The sequence below is a fragment of the Anomalospiza imberbis genome, chromosome Z (genome assembly GCF_031753505.1).
Source record: "Anomalospiza imberbis isolate Cuckoo-Finch-1a 21T00152 chromosome Z, ASM3175350v1, whole genome shotgun sequence".
In the NCBI taxonomy this organism is placed as follows: Eukaryota; Metazoa; Chordata; class Aves; order Passeriformes; family Viduidae; genus Anomalospiza; species Anomalospiza imberbis.
The window spans coordinates 20,838,976-20,855,358 of NC_089721.1; the positions used below are offsets into that span (position 1 = coordinate 20,838,976).

Consider the following 16,383-nt stretch of genomic DNA (forward strand, 5'->3'; position numbering starts at 1 on the left):
GGGGCACTGATGTACTGTGGTACACTTTAAAAAAATTGAACTGGATTTGTCTTTGATCCATCAGAAATTTGGGATAACAGTTATCATTAATCTGGTATTCCCTCTGTACTAAGAGAAAGTCATCACATCTGCAACTCTTTGTTTTGCAGGTAGACAGCTATTAAAAATACATTAATAATATAGAGTGGCTGTAATAGCTTTTTTGAAAAGATTAGAAACATCTTTCCTCAGTGGTAAAAACATAGGATTTATTGAAGCTACTTGCAAAACAATCACAGTTTAATTGTCTTGATACAGTTTTCTTAACAATAGGTGCTTGCAAAATGAGCCACCCTCTGTGTTGTTATGAAGCAGAGTATTGTTTTGGTACGTTGATTGCCTGTTCATTGTGTCTCCCAGAGGATGCTGGAGTTAATTATCTGATGTCTGACCATCAGTCCAGTTTACTGAATCAGACACTTGGGCAGTAATCTCAGTCGCATAGAGATACTATAGGACTAAAACATACAATACAAGCAGATTTCAAATAACATCAGGCTTTGACTCATCAGCAAGCCCTGTGCATATGGACAGAGAGGTAACTGGCACTGGGTTTTATTTGAAAGTCTCCCAAGTATTGACTTGCAGATGGGTGGGTGAATGCCTTGATGGATGGAGGTCGCATGTAGGACTCTTCTTCCAACCTGTCTTGCTCCTCTGGAGTAATACACCTTAAACTTGTAATAGCACTAGCTGTTTCTCCAGTCATTAGGGGTTTGTATTCTCATTGTTTGTTTCCAGGTTTGTCTGAGTTCTTAGAACTTCTAAATAAACCTTCAGAATTTAGTATCCAGGTATTATGTGTATGGCGTCATCAGTCTTGTTATTTTAAAAGCTGATTTGCTATTGAAAATAATGCTTATAATTTGATTTTCCTAATAACAGGATCTGATGCTCTTCCTGAGTAAGACTTTGACTGCTTAAGGTTTTGTCTGTAAGGAAGTGATCTGTGTTGATTCTAGCAACTGAGTTTGAAGCATTGTGACTCCACAAATCCAAATCCACACCGATAGCTATAAAATCACTGCATTATTTAATTATATTTTTCTTCTTTATGAAGTTTTTGTGTATATTTTAACTCATGGACAGTGAGGTATGTCCTTGATGTGTGTTAAAAATATGTTTATATCCATATATAACTTCAGCTAGCAAAAAAAAAAAAAAAGGAATTGGTTTACAAAGCTACATATTCTGGTTTGTAAAACTATTTCCTGTCAAAAGCTGTTTGTGTCACTATGTTAAGGCTAATTCTGTGCTCTTCTGCCAGAGTTCAGGGTAGCTTCTTTGTCTTTTTTACTTATCTAAACCACAACACACTCCAGATTACAGCTGATTTTTTTTCTCGTGCAGCGGTTGTGACCGTGTTTTATCTGCACAGTGTTACAATTTTTTTTTAGCTTATCTTTGTTAAATAATTTCTGAAAGCAGAAAAAGAAATCCAGTTAGCTGTTAAATTGAATGAACTGTTGCTCTCAGTAATTTGGTGTTACAGTTGATGCAGGGTAAAAATACATTTTTTTAGTTCCCAAGTAAAGATGGGCTTCAGATTCCCTCTGCTCCAGCCCATTCAGAGAATGAAAATCCTTGCCACCTTGAAATTATTGAGGCCCTCAGCAGTGTCTGAAGGGTAATGAAGAAGCTGGCGTCTTGAGGGGATGCAGAGAATGTAGGAAGGACATAATTCTGCCATGATAGATTAAAGGGCAAAAAAACTTAGGGGTATTGGCCAGTGAGAGTGAAATCTATATCTCTTGAGGCTATGGAAAGAGCAGCTGCAAAAGCAGCTCAGCACAGCTCAAAAAGCATCTTGCATCTGCTTCTAGACAAAAAAGGAGGGGGATGTGTGTTGATAGCTGTGTTTGCTGCCTAATCACTCAATGATTATGCTTTCCCATATAGAATTAATGCTATCTATTATTGGCATCACTGTGATAAATGCATTGTTGATTCAAACATTTGAGTAACAGTCAAGGCCACTTCACGCCCTTTAAGGACTCAATTTTTTGTGCTGGCCTTTTCACGCATAGGTAGTAATTTTCCCCTGAAAAATTTCATGTTGTTTCTAGCTGGCTACATAGGAGCTTTTTTTTTTATCAATTGCTTTTGTTACAGTATCATTTATGTCCAAAAATAAAATGCTATAACAAATGCATTACTTTTTTTCTATTTTCTTGTATTGCTGCTACAGTCATTTTAAAGAAAAGTTTTAGGAAAGATTGATAGTTAGATGTATGCCACTACTACTTTAAATTGGATCCTTTTAGCTTGTTTGGGGAGGGATTGTTTGGTTTTTTTTTTTTTTTATTTGGGGTTTGGGTTTTTTGTGTGTGTTTGGGGGATTATTTTGTAGTTTTTTGGGTTATTTTAGAGGTCATTTTTATTCCTTCTAAAGGAAGGAATACAGTTTCTCCTCTAATTGTATGGGCTGAGGGGTGGAGATGGCAGAAGCAGCTCTCAGCAGCTGTTGCCTTTCTGCACTTATGCTGGTCCACAGGGGTTCAGGTCTTCTGTTAGGAGGGAGTAACAAACCCCAAAGTTGAAACCTATGCACAAAATGCAGTTAAGGGTAAAAAAGTTCAGTTCAGTTCTGCTTGTTTGTTTTGGAGATAGAAAAAATGAGCAATGAAAAAAAAAATTGCAAGGAAGCCTGTGGAAATGCTGTAGAGATTTCGTATATGAAGTCTAAATCTGTTTGGTAATGATTTTTCTATCTTTCATTATTTTGTATGATATTTTAAAAAAACCAATCTTTTGTGACATTAAAAACCTGTTCTTTCAAGCTAATCTACTAGTTTCTTTAAACATTAATTATCAAATTGTTATGAGAATTTTCAAATTAAAAATGCTGAATGAACAGTTCTCTTATGAGATATAAAATCCAGTCACTAAAATTGAGTATAAATGAAAGAAGTCAAAATAAAATTCTGTTTTAGAATTTATTTTCAGAGAAACTATGAAAAAAGAAATTCTGAAATTAATTTCTAACCCACTGGAAATACATGCATTAATATGTCTGAGTGTTTTTAATGGCTTCTCTTCACCCCACCATCTAAAAATAATTTTTTTGTGTATCATCTCCAACAGGAAACAGTCCTCAAGACAGCCCTAGGAATTTCTCTCCCAGTGCTTCAGCCCACTTTTCTTTTGCACGAAGGTAAGAAAGAGTTTGTTCGTAGTATTCAACACACATTTTGCATTGAGGAAATGTTGTTTGTAGATAAAAAGATGATTGCAAATATATCTGTCAGGTCTGTCACTTAGAATAATAAGTACTAGCTCATTAATATAAACCATTTTAAATCTCAGCGGCAACAAACTACTGAATGTGCGATACAATGTGAGCATATATTTTTGAATTTAAAAAATTAGATTAATGATTTAGTTGTAATGAATCTGATTCAGACATTATCGTCTTACCTACTGAGATGTGGTGAAATTTTAAACAACTTGAAGGTTTCTTCCTATATTTTTTTAATGATATAAGATGTGTATTACTTATAAGATCACTCTGATACAGGTCCTTATTTTACTGACAACAGCAATACCATTACCATACCTTGAATACCTGTCATTGACCTGTTTCAATATCTGTACCAATGTTTGTGAGACAGTAAGCATTGTCACAGGTGTGTTGTGAGGATTAATTGTTAGTAGAATTTTGAAGATCTAAAGTGAATTTGAAGTGATCTATGAAGTAAATTATTATTAAATGAACCATAACCAAAGTTGATAGCGTATCGTGGGAGACTGCCTGTTTGTGCCAGTGTGGTTCTCCATTACTTAATACATTGTCATCCTACTGCAAATAATACGTTCATCAACACTTACGTCTGTAAAGGTAGGCAGAGTTCATATGTTTAGCCAGGAGTGTGTGTATATATATATATATATATATATATATATATATAAATGAAATTGGAATGCTTAAGTAGTGTCAGGCATGTAACTGATGAATTTGCACTGAGCTATAACTTGCCTGTAAAGTTTTAGTTACTTTATGTTTGGAGATCAGTAAAGGAGCACACAAAAATTCTCAAAAGTAAATGCAAGGAAATGGCTTAACTATTTTTTTAAAAGCTGTGAAGGGCTGAAAACTTGCATAATTTTTTAATCTGAATCTAGTTAATTTGTGGTAGTAGATCTTGTTAATCTTTCTAATGGCTTGTGATGCTGCTTTTTAAATTATCTTAAGAAAGTTGAGTATTTCTTTTGAATCTACTTCCTCTTGATAGTGTTTCTTTTGTCAGAGATACTATCTCTTCAGAGATTACATTTGTTTGTGAGCATATTTTTAGAAAGATTCATTAGCTCCAGAAATAGATTATAATGGAAAAAGCAGATGTGAAAGATTCTAAGCATTGCTTAGAAAGGCAGCAGCCAGGACATAGTTTTCCTTCCCCACGCATAATCAACAGAAAGTTTAAAACATTATACTTTTACAAACCTTAAAATTCAGAATTAATTAAAAAAGATTTGTTTTCCAGTGTTTCATTTGGATTTTGATCTCTCTAGAGCCTTGTAATGAGCTTTAAATAGATTATTTAACTGAAGGAAATTTCTCTGATTGAAAAATATCTCACCACTTCAGTGGGATTCAAGAAATACTTAGAGCAATTTTCTGTGGAAACTGATTTTGCTCTGTGTTTATATGGAAAATTCTTGATGGCAATGAAGTTTAAAATTGCATTAATACAACTTTTTTCCTTATGAATTTGGTATGTCTGTTGTGGTTGTTTTCATGTAAGTTGTGGTAGGATGAATTTTCATAGTAAAATACACTGTGGTTAATGAAAACAGACTTCTGACTTTATGCCTTTTCTGTTATATTTTGTGTATTTAGTAGGCATACAAAGGAAGAGAAGGACAAGGGTGACAGAGCAGGTTGAAGGAGCAGGGGCAGAGTTGTAGGGGTGTGGATACTCCTTTTTTTATCCACTACCACTCAGTCAGTGGAGATACCAAAAAGCTGGGACAGTGTGAGGAAGGGAGAGAGGCAAAGGAAACTATCTGAAGCCTTCTGTGAAGCTGCTTCCTTAGTGTAGCCACTTCTCATCAGGTGCTGGCCATGCCTTGCTGTAGCAAAGGGAGCTGCCTCAAGGAGGTGGCCCTGTGCTGTGCTTCCAGCCGGTGGGCAGGGCTGGAGGTAGCCTTCCCCAGTGCCTTGGAACCAAGCTGGAGAGTCACCATCCTCTGCCCATGTCTGGTGGGGTGATCAGTGCCCAGGCATAGCCTGTGCCGTTGGAAGTCAGCACTTCTATTGTACATGCAAGTCCAGCATCTATGAACCTGTGGGTGACAGACTGCCTTTTCTAGAGCTGCTGGAAAGTGAGTAAAGCCATACTTTAGGACAGAAGCAAGTGGTGTATTAAGAGTCCAGGGGAAAATGCTGTAGTGGCTTTTTTCCCATAATCCCTTATGAATGCCTCCTGTTCACCCATGTTTGCCTCCCAGATAACTTTCTGTGGTAGCCTATCTGCACCCTTGACATGCTTTCTGTGTGATTCAAGTACCCTTTTCACTGTGAGTTATTCAAGTAAGAAACACTTTCTTTCTCACAGATGCAGAACACATGGGTCTCACCCATGTTTAAATACTGCCTAAATTCTTTCAGTTGTGAACAGCTAAGCCAAATGAGGAGAAAACTATTTTTAGAATGGTGCTTTCATCTGGAGGTATCTCTTACATACCTGGGTCAAGAAGAGAATGTTAAAGAATGAATTAAGAACAAGATTGTGGCAGAGGTGGAAGTTTTTTTCCAGAGTATTTTTTCAGTATTTGACATGATTAGCAGTCTCTAGCGCATGTGCTCTTCATATTTTAATACTAGTAATGTACTGTAGTTCCTTTTCTTAAACTTTATGTATACAAAGTCTCGGAATTTTGATTGTAGTTTTTAGATGAATAAGTGGATGTATTGGAAAGAAGCAAGGGGCTTTTTAGACTATTAGCTTGAAGGAAGGGACCTCTTAAACCTCTGCATCAATAGATTCCTGATTTGACATGACTTCAGTTCTTCGAAAATACACTTCAATTAATCTTTAGTTCTCCAGAATTTCACTTTTTGTGTCAGTCAGACTTGGGAGATGATCTTTGTAAAACAGGTCTTCAGTTCTCCTTTCCGCACTCTCATACTGTTTGTTAATAAAATCTTGGCCTGTTTTGTTATTTATATAATATTTTGCCTTTTTTTAAACACATTTGATTCAATTGTATTGCAGTCATGGGCATCGAAATGACAGGTAAGTTCTACCTTTTCAAAAATCCACTTAGTTGGTTTTTTGTTTGCCACTTTGAATGTTGAAGTTCCACATTGTCTTTGCATAGATCACCTCAGACAATGAAGAACATATATCAGGCTTTGGTTATAATCTGTATTTTATTTTTTTATTCTGAATGAGCATGATTTTTTTTCTGAGGATTTGTTTTTCCTGATTCATGTATGTAACATTAAACATTTAGGCTTGGTTTTACCTAATCATTAGCCTGCTAGTTTGCTGATATCCTCTGCTGATGCCACTGAAGAATGCACTGCCTTTTTATCTCAATCAGACTGTGATGGTTATTCTGTGGATCAGAGCACAGTGGTCTGCATTTGTTCACAAATTTTTTGATTTGCTTCTCATTAATTTTCATGTGATGGACCTAAAAGTTGTGAGCTTCTTGTTCATTTCTGTTTGTATTAGATACCAATTCTGTGGAGCTGTTCATTCTCTTCGTGGTGGTTTCATCTCACAGATTTTTAACTATAAAGAAAACCACAATAAAAATAATCCATCCTTGGTGAATGCTTGTTAACTGTGGTACTCTGTGGAAGTTTATTGTTACTTAAAACCCCTATTTGTATCATGCTTTTGGGATGCAGTTTTACACAGTAATACTTCAACAGTTGTTACTGCATTAGGATACTGCTGTGTTCATGTGACTAACCTCAGTTTCATAACTTCCAGAACTGATGGTCGCCGCTGGTCCTTGGCTTCTCTCCCTTCTTCTGGCTATGGTACAAATACACCCAGCTCAACTGTTTCTGTAAGTATCTGTTTTGCTTGTGCTGATAGATGTCTTTTGCATGCTTTAGCTTCTCAAATGTAGCATGCTTCTCTTAGGAGAAGACAGTGTAGGTTTTGTTGTTTGATAGACTTAGAACTAACACATGATAGGAAACTGCTTTACTTCCCTGAAAAGGAAGAAAACTTTACACAATATATACTTTGCTTTGAGATACTTTTTGGTAGTGAATAGTGTTCAACTGCCCCCTTTTGATTTGTCTTATTTTAATCATATATTAGTTAGGTATCAAGTCTTAACTGAGACTGCCTTGATGACAGGAAGAAAGAGAAGCTTTCTTGATTGATCTGTCCTGGGTTAGACTGCTGTTTTAGGATGAGATGAATCACACATTAGCCTTTTTTTTCCTTTGGCAACTGTGAGATGTTAGTGCATGATAATAGGTTAGATACCTAGCCTTTTAGATGGCTGTAGTCAGAATAAAAGGTATGCATTGGGATGCATTATAGAATAAGTTTAACTTACTAATTTTTACCTTTTGGACCAGGTGTTTCAGTGCGATTGTGATGATTTAAAAAACCAGCTGGGAATTAAACTCAAAATAGACCACCCCCATTTTCCCCACCCCGCTCAAGTGAGAGAGGGATAAAGACAGAGACTATGGGTTGAGATAACTACAGCAGAGACTATGGGTTGTGGTAACAGAAAACCAACAGCTAAAGAGTAGGAAATGCACAGTAATGGCAACAATATTAATAACAAAATTTACAAAAGAGAAGGTGCTTTACACACAAAAGGTGTTCAGCACCTCAGCTCAGTTCTGTGTGGCTGCTGAGACAAAGTCAAAATGGCATTTACTCTTCGCAGCTTATGTTCCCCATCCTTGAGGCCGAAAAAAGAAACAATGAGGGACAAATCCCCAAAAAAGCTGGGTTGTCTATGTCTTGCTGTCTGTCATCAGATCGCTGGGCTCAGCTGTGGTTGTTAGTATTCAGCTGGGTTCAGCTCAGCTCCCCTCAGGCTTTCTTCTGTCAATCTTGTATCAGCTCCCCGCCAGACCTGTGCATCTCATATGCTGCAGCAGTGCCTTGTATCCTTCTCCAGGACTTGGGAGCTGGCCATGGGAGAAATACCAGCCTCTACTTTGTGCATCTGCACATCTCTGTACTGGAGAGGAATGACTGTCTCATTTTACAACCTGAAGCAAAGCTCTTGGTTGTGGTAGTCACACCTGAGAAACTGTGGAGAAAGCCTGCTTTGGAAATAGCAAATTGAGTTGACATTGTGACAGATAGAGCACATCACTGCAGTGGAAGGCTTGTCTGTGTAGATCCAACTATGGCTCTTGAAGGTTTTATACCTTATATGCCTGTAAAAGGTGTTTTACCTTTTATGAATAGCACATTTTACTGAATGGGTAATATCTGATTTTTAAGCTGTTTCTTTGACAATTAAAGTAGGCTTTCTCTTCCGACTTCCAGTGGGTTTGTTCAGTTACTCTTGTGAAACAGTTGAGTTCCACATTCTGTACAGTGGTGAAATACGGCCATTTTGTGATATGATCAACTCTTATTTTATTTTTGTCCACAAAGACTTCTGGAAGGACAATTCTATCTGTCTTAAACCATGTTGAGTAATTTCGTGTATCTTAAGAACTTGTTCTCTAAAGCACTAATTTTGACATCTGCTTCCTTTTCTGTGTAGATGTTACTTTTGCCAAGTAAATTCCTTGGTTTCACATTAATTGTGTAAGCAGTTTTCATTAGGGCATGTTTGTATACCTCTTACTGGAACTAGATCAGATGTGCTGTGCTCTTCACCTAAAATATATTGACATAAAGGAGTTTATATCAAATAAAAGAATTGCCATAGAAACACTGGCACTGTTGCAAGAAACAGACTTGTGCTAGAAAGGAGATTAAAAGCTGTGTCAAAACCAGATCAAAATACAGTTTTAGTTTTCTGTCCATATTTGTTTCTTTGATATCTTCAGTTTTAAAATGGTAATTCTAATTAATATACTTTTTTCTCCACTTAAGTTCACTAGCTGCTGTAGGCATCCTGGAATGTGGAGCTGTTTTACGTGGTGTTTGCATATGCTGTCCATATATTTATGGACTTAGATGTCTTAACTTCTGTTTATACATCATTGCTGACCTACCACTTGATTACTTTTGACTGGACTATATAAATAATAACATACTTATATGTATTCCCTACCATTGAATAAACAGTTTCTTACTTGTGGAAATAAATCTGTTTTTCCAATAAATATATTTTAATTTTGTTGAAGAAAGCAGTAGTAGAGAATTCATGCCATAAATACCAATGGTGTCCCACCCTTAAGAGTAAGGGATCACCCAAGATTGGTAAATACTTGTGGTTGAAAGAAATTACAGAAGTCAAATGAACCACAAAAATTCACTAAGTTGTATTTGTAAATTACACACTTGGCATAGAAATATAGAAATTGGTACATTAGTCTCTGACCTGCTGTATGCCAGTGGGTTTTGCATAAAGGGCTGGGGTGGAAAGGAAAGAAAAAAAAAAGGGGATTGGTGGGGAGGAAGAGATCACCAATGCTGGTTCCAGCATTAGTCCAGCTGCTGGGATATCTCAGGATCCTGGGGGTGCCTGAGGCTTGTGTGGGGGGTACCATTTTATAGATAAGCTGTTGCCACCCTGAAGGTGGGTTTGTCACTTTCTATGCAAATTAGCGGTCACTCACATGCCAGTCTTCCAGGTCCTTGTGTAAATGGGTCAGAGGGCTTCAGGGGTCTTTGGCAGTCTTGGTTCCCCCCTGGTCTACAGTCTGTGCCTGCTTCTCCACCTCATTTCTCTGATTGTGCTGTACTGAGCTGTGCTTATCTCCAGGAGGTAGATCAAAGACCTTTATCCCAGAAAAGTGTTGTCCTACCTCCATATGGCCCCTTGTCCAGTCACATCTTGTTCTTTCTCACAGCATGTTACTGCCAACAGTCCTTGGCTGCTGTTACCTAAAGTCCTTGGTGCCACAACCACTCGGCTACTGATGTTGGAGACAAACACATTAGCCTTTATTGTCTTGCCTTCTGCAGTATCTCATGGTTCATTTGCCTGAGAATTCGCTACTGCTTATGAGCCCTGCAAAAGCACTTGGATAGCCTTTGAATTCTAAGTCCAGCGACTATTTCTTCACTTCTTAGAGATGTTTTTCACTTTCTTCTTTTACCCCTTGGATGATATATGTGAAAAAACCAAAACTAGAAGTGCACCCATCTAATTGATTTCATGTACTTTTTCAGAATCTGAAAGAGCTAGCACAGTTCAGCCTTCTCCTCCACATTATTACTTATTCTTAAAGGAAATGAGAAACCAGTTCATACAACACTGTAAATGTATATTTGGAACACTTCCTCTTCAGTGCTGAATAAATAAAATTCACATTAATCTAGACATGTATCAACCAGTGAGCAGAAAGAGTTTTACACATTGTAATAGAGCACAAGTCTGTTCTTCACAAGTAAATGAAAGCCAAAGTAGGTGCCACAGTGTCTGTAGTTGCCACAGTTAATGCTGAGGTGAGTGTAGCTTACCACATGTTACTCTGTTTTTTGTTCGTTTGTTTTTTAATATTGAAAGTGATGGGATGGATAGAATTGCCTATTTAGTGGAAGGTCGTGGGTTTAGAAGTGGTACAAGTACCACGTATACCAGTTATCACAAAAAAATCAAAATTAAAATAACTTCTGCTTGATTATTCAGTTGAAAAGAAGCTGTTGGTATATCTTACTCTAGCACAGTCGGATCAAATCTTGGCAGTTAAAAAATGCAATTGAGATGATTGTGTCTTCTAGGAAAACAAGCCGTATAAAAGTGATGAACTGAGACAAGCTGCATATTTTTCAAACCTGCATTTCTGTTTCATAAGAACATTTGCGTTTCCATAATACACTACAGTTGAACATGTTAAAAATATTTTAACTCTTGTGTGATTTTTGGAGCATTAATTGTAGAACATCAGGAGAACTATTATGTTTAAAAATTTTGCTGTAAGAATTTGGATTTGTACTGAAATAAGAATTTAGATCACCAAAAAATGTACTTTGTGCCTGTGATGGTCCTGATAAAACTGAGAGTGGTTAGCATTAGGAAGATCCTCACTTCAGTCATGATCCTTACTAAACTCTGTGGCACCTTATATGACTTATTTTCCCACTGATCTTCCCATAATCCCCTGAAACCAAAGAGTTAGAGAATGATTTTAGAGGAATAGCCATGTGATGCTTTGTATTGGGAAATTCTCCTGTGCCAGGGTATCTATTATTTTACAGAGCATGGCTGTGGGATATATGCTGTGAGGTTAACTGCAACTAGCTGCTATAGTGTGAGATAAGAAAGAACTTACTTTATCATGCTGTATGCTGAGTTATGCATGGTAATGTGCTAAGGCAGAATTTCATGCATGAGTTACTGTAACTCAACAAGTTACTACCTATCTGATGAGCTGTGGTAAATTCTCAGTGTGCATGCCTCTCAGCCCGCAGCAAAGCAAGGTTACACAGTCTTGCAAACTTCAGCTTGTTCTGATGTGGTGTGGCATTCCCATGTTCTTCTTAGCCTTTTCTGCCAGTGGGTTTTATTCTTTTTTGCTTTTAGGAGATGACTTCATGAGATCTAGTGTGATAAGAAAACTTTTCTTTTGCTTCTAAGAGTTAGGATATTATCCTTTACCACACAAGTTGCCAGGAGATTAAAAAGACTTCCTAATTTCTGTACTTAACAGCCTGGTTGTTATCAGCTGATCTTAGCAATGCAGAGGCAGTATTTGTACAGTACAAAAGTTTGTTGGTTTCCCTCGCTAGAAATGATGTAACAAAGAAACTCTTTACTGTGTTTGCCTCCATTAAAAGAGCACCCAGGCAGGGGCCTTGGTGTTCAACGGGAGAAGTCAGATAACCAGTAATGGGCACATGTAAATTGATACACAAAAGAAATTAATTTTATTGAGAAACCCAGTTGGAGACTGAAGGGTTCCAGAAAGATACTCAAGTGTTTCAACTTCTTCCCTTCAGTGGGAAAAATATAGGGAATGTCTGCATGATACTAAGTAGCTTTGTGCAGTTGTACAAGAATATTTATGAATTGGCTAACTTGGAAACTGATTTTGGTACCAGAAACAGCAGAACATTTCTCTGTTTGTCAGTCTACGTTAGCAAGGCTGATTGTTAATGATTTTAACTATGTATATGTTCTTTAAAAAGGGTACCAGATCCGGGTTCACGGAAAAGTTCAAAGTTCTCCCTCTGAGATCTAACGTAGCTCAGGTAGAGCTGCATAAAAACCCTTAAAATACATAGTATGGTCATTTGCACTGCTTATGTAATGCAGCTCTGTACTTGAAATCTTGCAAGGGTGGTTATCGTGGTAGTACTGCCATTTTCATACCTGTCCGTATCTTCCAGTTTTATACTAAATGGATGGTTTTAGTGTAATCCCTTTCACTTTTTGTAAAAGGGCCATATAACTGGTCTTGATAAATGTATTGAGTTCTCTCACTCTATTTTCAGTGTACAGTTTTTATAAGATATTAGTGTATTTGTTTTTCCAGCAAAATTTTAGCTAGTATTTAGTTTTATTTTTAAGAGCGTTAGTAATGTTTTAAATATGGATAATGAAGTACCTTTATTATGAAGATTTACAATTGGCACTGTGGCAATAAATTGTACTTTACAGTTACCATACTTAGGCCATCCTATTCCAATAATTAATTTTCAGCAGACTCCATTTTAGCTATTCTTATGTGTCATTGACATCAGACATCACCTTTGCATTAGGAAATTTAAATTTTTGAAATGCAGTATGTCTTCTGGAACTGAAGTGGTTCTTTTTTTTTTAAATTTACTCTATACTAAGCTCATGAGTTTGAGAGTAATTATTTATTTTCTTCTTTATATTGATAGGCACGAGAAACAATAACTATAATTTTTAACTTAAATTACATTATTCATGAGCACCAAATATGGTATTGAAAACGGTCTTTTTTCACTCTGATGGAAGCTTGTGTTTTCTTGTGCTCTTGCAGTCATCCTGCTCATCCCAAGAGAAGCTACACCAGTTACCATACCAACCAACACCTGATGAGCTACATTTTTTGTCTAAACATTTCTGTACCACTGAGAGCATTGCCAGTGATAATAGGTGCAGGACGACTGCAATGCGCCCTAGGTCCCGAAGTCTCAGGTGAGTTTGTATATCTGAAAACTGGGTTGGATCTAAATTCACATATTGTGGGGAGCATCATGGTGTTTTACACTGGGGATGTGTACTGGTTTTGAAATGGCTGAAATACATATGTAACTGAGGCTGAATGAAGAATAGTCCTTTAAATATTTGCTCTGGTTTTGGTCATGACTTACTTCAGTGGTAAATATTGTTAAGATAGGTCTTATTGTTAAGGCAACTAACCTGCAGAGACTGTCTTGATGACTTAGTCATTAATGATATAATTGTAGTGTTCCTTTTCTGAATCTATGTACCTGCTCTGTTCTCAGTAGTACCCTGTGAATGTCTCTAACAGACTGTCTGTATCAGTTCAAGGACTCGCTGTTGTGATATCCGTGACAAAGTTTGGTGTTCAGTTTTGATCTTTAAGAATACCAGAAGCCAGATTTAGATTCACAGAATGATTTAAGTTGGAAGGGACCTTAAAGATTATCTTGTTTCAACCCCCCTGCTGTGGGCTGGGACATTTCCACTAGACCAGACCTTCTGGACAGACTGCATGGACCAGAATCACCAACACAGGAAATCTGTATTGAGATTTTTTTAAAGGGCTTTGCAGTGGACAGTGAGGCTCATGATAGAAAAAAGTAATTTTGTAAGTTTGTGGGTATCTTTTATGAATTATTTTCCTCAAAGTCTTGTGCTTTTTTTTACAGGCACAGTGCTCCAGCTTTGTTCGACATGTGCATATATATGGCATTATTTATAGGAAGTTACTGCCTTTATCTGCTAGTCAGATGGAAAATAGATTGTTTTGATATAATTTTTCAAGTATCCATTTAGAAAAACAAACAAAACTCAAACAAGCTCATGTTGTACTTCTTCACTTGCAGCTACCCGAGTTCTTGGTCAGATCTTGCTATTTTGGTTGTATCTAATCTTCAGAGGTACAGGTATAAGACCAGTTAAAAAGATCTCTGTTGCCCTTCTGAGGAAAAGACAATGTTCACAAGGCTTCATCTGCTTTGAAATACAAGTACAAACCAGGAGAATAACATGGTTAGCAGTTAGATGTCAAGTACATTAAATAATCATGAGAACTTGAAGAGAAATAGTAGAAAAGAACCAAGTGTACTATTGATTGCAGACTGTACCTTTCCTGTGAAGTCTGTGCTGACTTTTTGTTGCAAATAAATCATACAAAAATATACAAATTAATGGTAGTTCATGCTGGGACAAGTGTAAAGGGATAATTTGCTTTGCTTGCAGCCCTGGACGTTCTCCTGCTTGCTGTGACAATGAAATAATTATGATGAACCATGTCTACAAAGAAAGGTTCCCAAAGGTAATGAATTATATTTAAGATACCCAGTATCTAAATTGTTAGACAGCATAAGTTCTAAGTAAGTGGTGCTTTTGTTATGGGAAGTAAGGATCCAGCCCTGTAATGGCTTCCATTAAGCATCACTGAGCTCTTACTGCAACGATAAAATCACGATAAAGAAAACTCTGGCTGAGAACTGGACATTCATTTGGCAATGCTGCTAAACTGGTTTTGAAATTAATCACGCTGGTAAAATACTCTGCTGATTGGAATCTGATGATACATTGGATTTCAATAGGTGGTGTACTTGGGCGAATGCATACTGCATTAGTAAATCAAAACCAGTTTCCAGTGCTAAGTCTTGAGAAGCATCTGTTGTGATATAACAGCAGATCCTTTGGTTAGTGCCATTTCTTCATTTTCCCAAGCACTTGCTATATACTTTACATACATGTATATGCATTGTATGCACTGATCTAATGCACTTAATAAGATCAGTACACAGATGTGGGAGTTTCAGTGTGAGATGGGAGGATATTTTTCTATCCTGTCCAGTGATCTTGAGACACAGACGAGTTCCTAGATGCAGGTGTGTGTGTGCAACTTGAAGCACTGTACTCTTGGTTGTTCCTAGGATTTTGGTTACCCCTGGAAAATGAAACAAGGTACTGTTCCTAAAACTTGAGTTGAAAAGGGAGAAACTTCTTTGCATTTCTTCATATAAATATGAAGAAGGATTTGTCAAGATTTGCAGAGTAATTGAGCAATGATATGAAGTGTGAAGAACTCGCTCATCTTACTGTTTTAGATATGAACTAAGATGTGTGGGATTACTGTATAATAATAATAATGATTCAGGTTTCTTTTTTTTTTTAAGCATCTGCAGTTCTGTGAGAACCAGACAGTTGGTTCTGTAAAACAAATGCAGCTGGGAACCTGCAGACACGTTTGACAGGACCTGTGAGCCTGTGGTGCTTTTAATTAGTCAAATGAGCCTCATTCAAACTCTGCTCAGTGAAATATTTTTATTGAATAACTTTTGTGAAAGTAGTGATTATATTCTGCTGTCTAGTATCTGCAGTTTTCGCATAAAAAAGTAGACCCCTATGAGATTTCTTTTTTTTTTTTTTTAATATATATTTCTAATTTGGCTTTGACTTAAAAGATTTTTAGTTCTTTTAGTGATTATCACAAGATTAGTGCACAGTTGATCACCATGGGCAGACAAAGTGGCAAACTGTGTAGCAGAACAACAAGGCTCCTGCTTTTCTGTACTAGTAATGTGGGGAAATGTCATCTGTCACTTTGCCTTTGTGTACTTGCCTTTTGGCTTCAGTCATTTCATGCATTCCAGCTAGGTGAATTCTTAGGCAGTATTGAAATGTTCTAGGGTCAGAAAGGCTGTTAATTTCATGTAAAGCTGATTTAATGTGTTGAACAACTATTTTTCTATAGGCCACAGCTCAGATGGAAGAGAGACTTCAGGACATTATAACAAATCATTCTCCAGAGAATACCCTTCCTCTGGCAGATGGAGTGCTCAGTTTTACCCACCATCAGATCACAGAACTGGCTCGAGATTGTTTGGATAAATCTCACCAGGGCCTCATCACATCACGATACTTCCTTGAATTACAGCAGAAGTTAGACAAATTGCTACAGGAGGTATGATCCACGAGACTGCTGCGTGTTTGCCTGAAAAATTGTTCAAATCTGTTTGCCTAAGAGTTTTCTTGAATATTGTCTTGAATCACAACTGTTCATTCAAGTAGCTGTCAAATCATATTCATACGATGCTTTAGTCTACATAA

General features: G+C 37.0%; 1 protein-coding gene across 11 annotated transcripts in view; it reads left to right on the forward strand.

Moving 5' to 3' along the window:
* The window catches only part of MAST4 (microtubule associated serine/threonine kinase family member 4), a 288,832-nt gene that overhangs the window by 222,899 nt on the left and 49,550 nt on the right, over positions 1-16,383 (forward strand). For 9 of the 11 annotated variants that reach the window (XM_068175824.1, XM_068175825.1, XM_068175826.1 and 6 more), the window contains 6 exons: positions 3,124-3,193; positions 6,258-6,278; positions 6,987-7,065; positions 13,109-13,266; positions 14,518-14,593; positions 16,028-16,237. In XM_068175824.1, the coding sequence (XP_068031925.1) occupies positions 3,124-3,193; positions 6,258-6,278; positions 6,987-7,065; positions 13,109-13,266; positions 14,518-14,593; positions 16,028-16,237 (614 nt within the window). The remainder of the gene's footprint in view (positions 1-3,123; positions 3,194-6,257; positions 6,279-6,986; positions 7,066-13,108; positions 13,267-14,517; positions 14,594-16,027; positions 16,238-16,383) is intronic. The other 2 variants (XM_068175827.1, XM_068175832.1) reach the window with 1 other exon arrangement.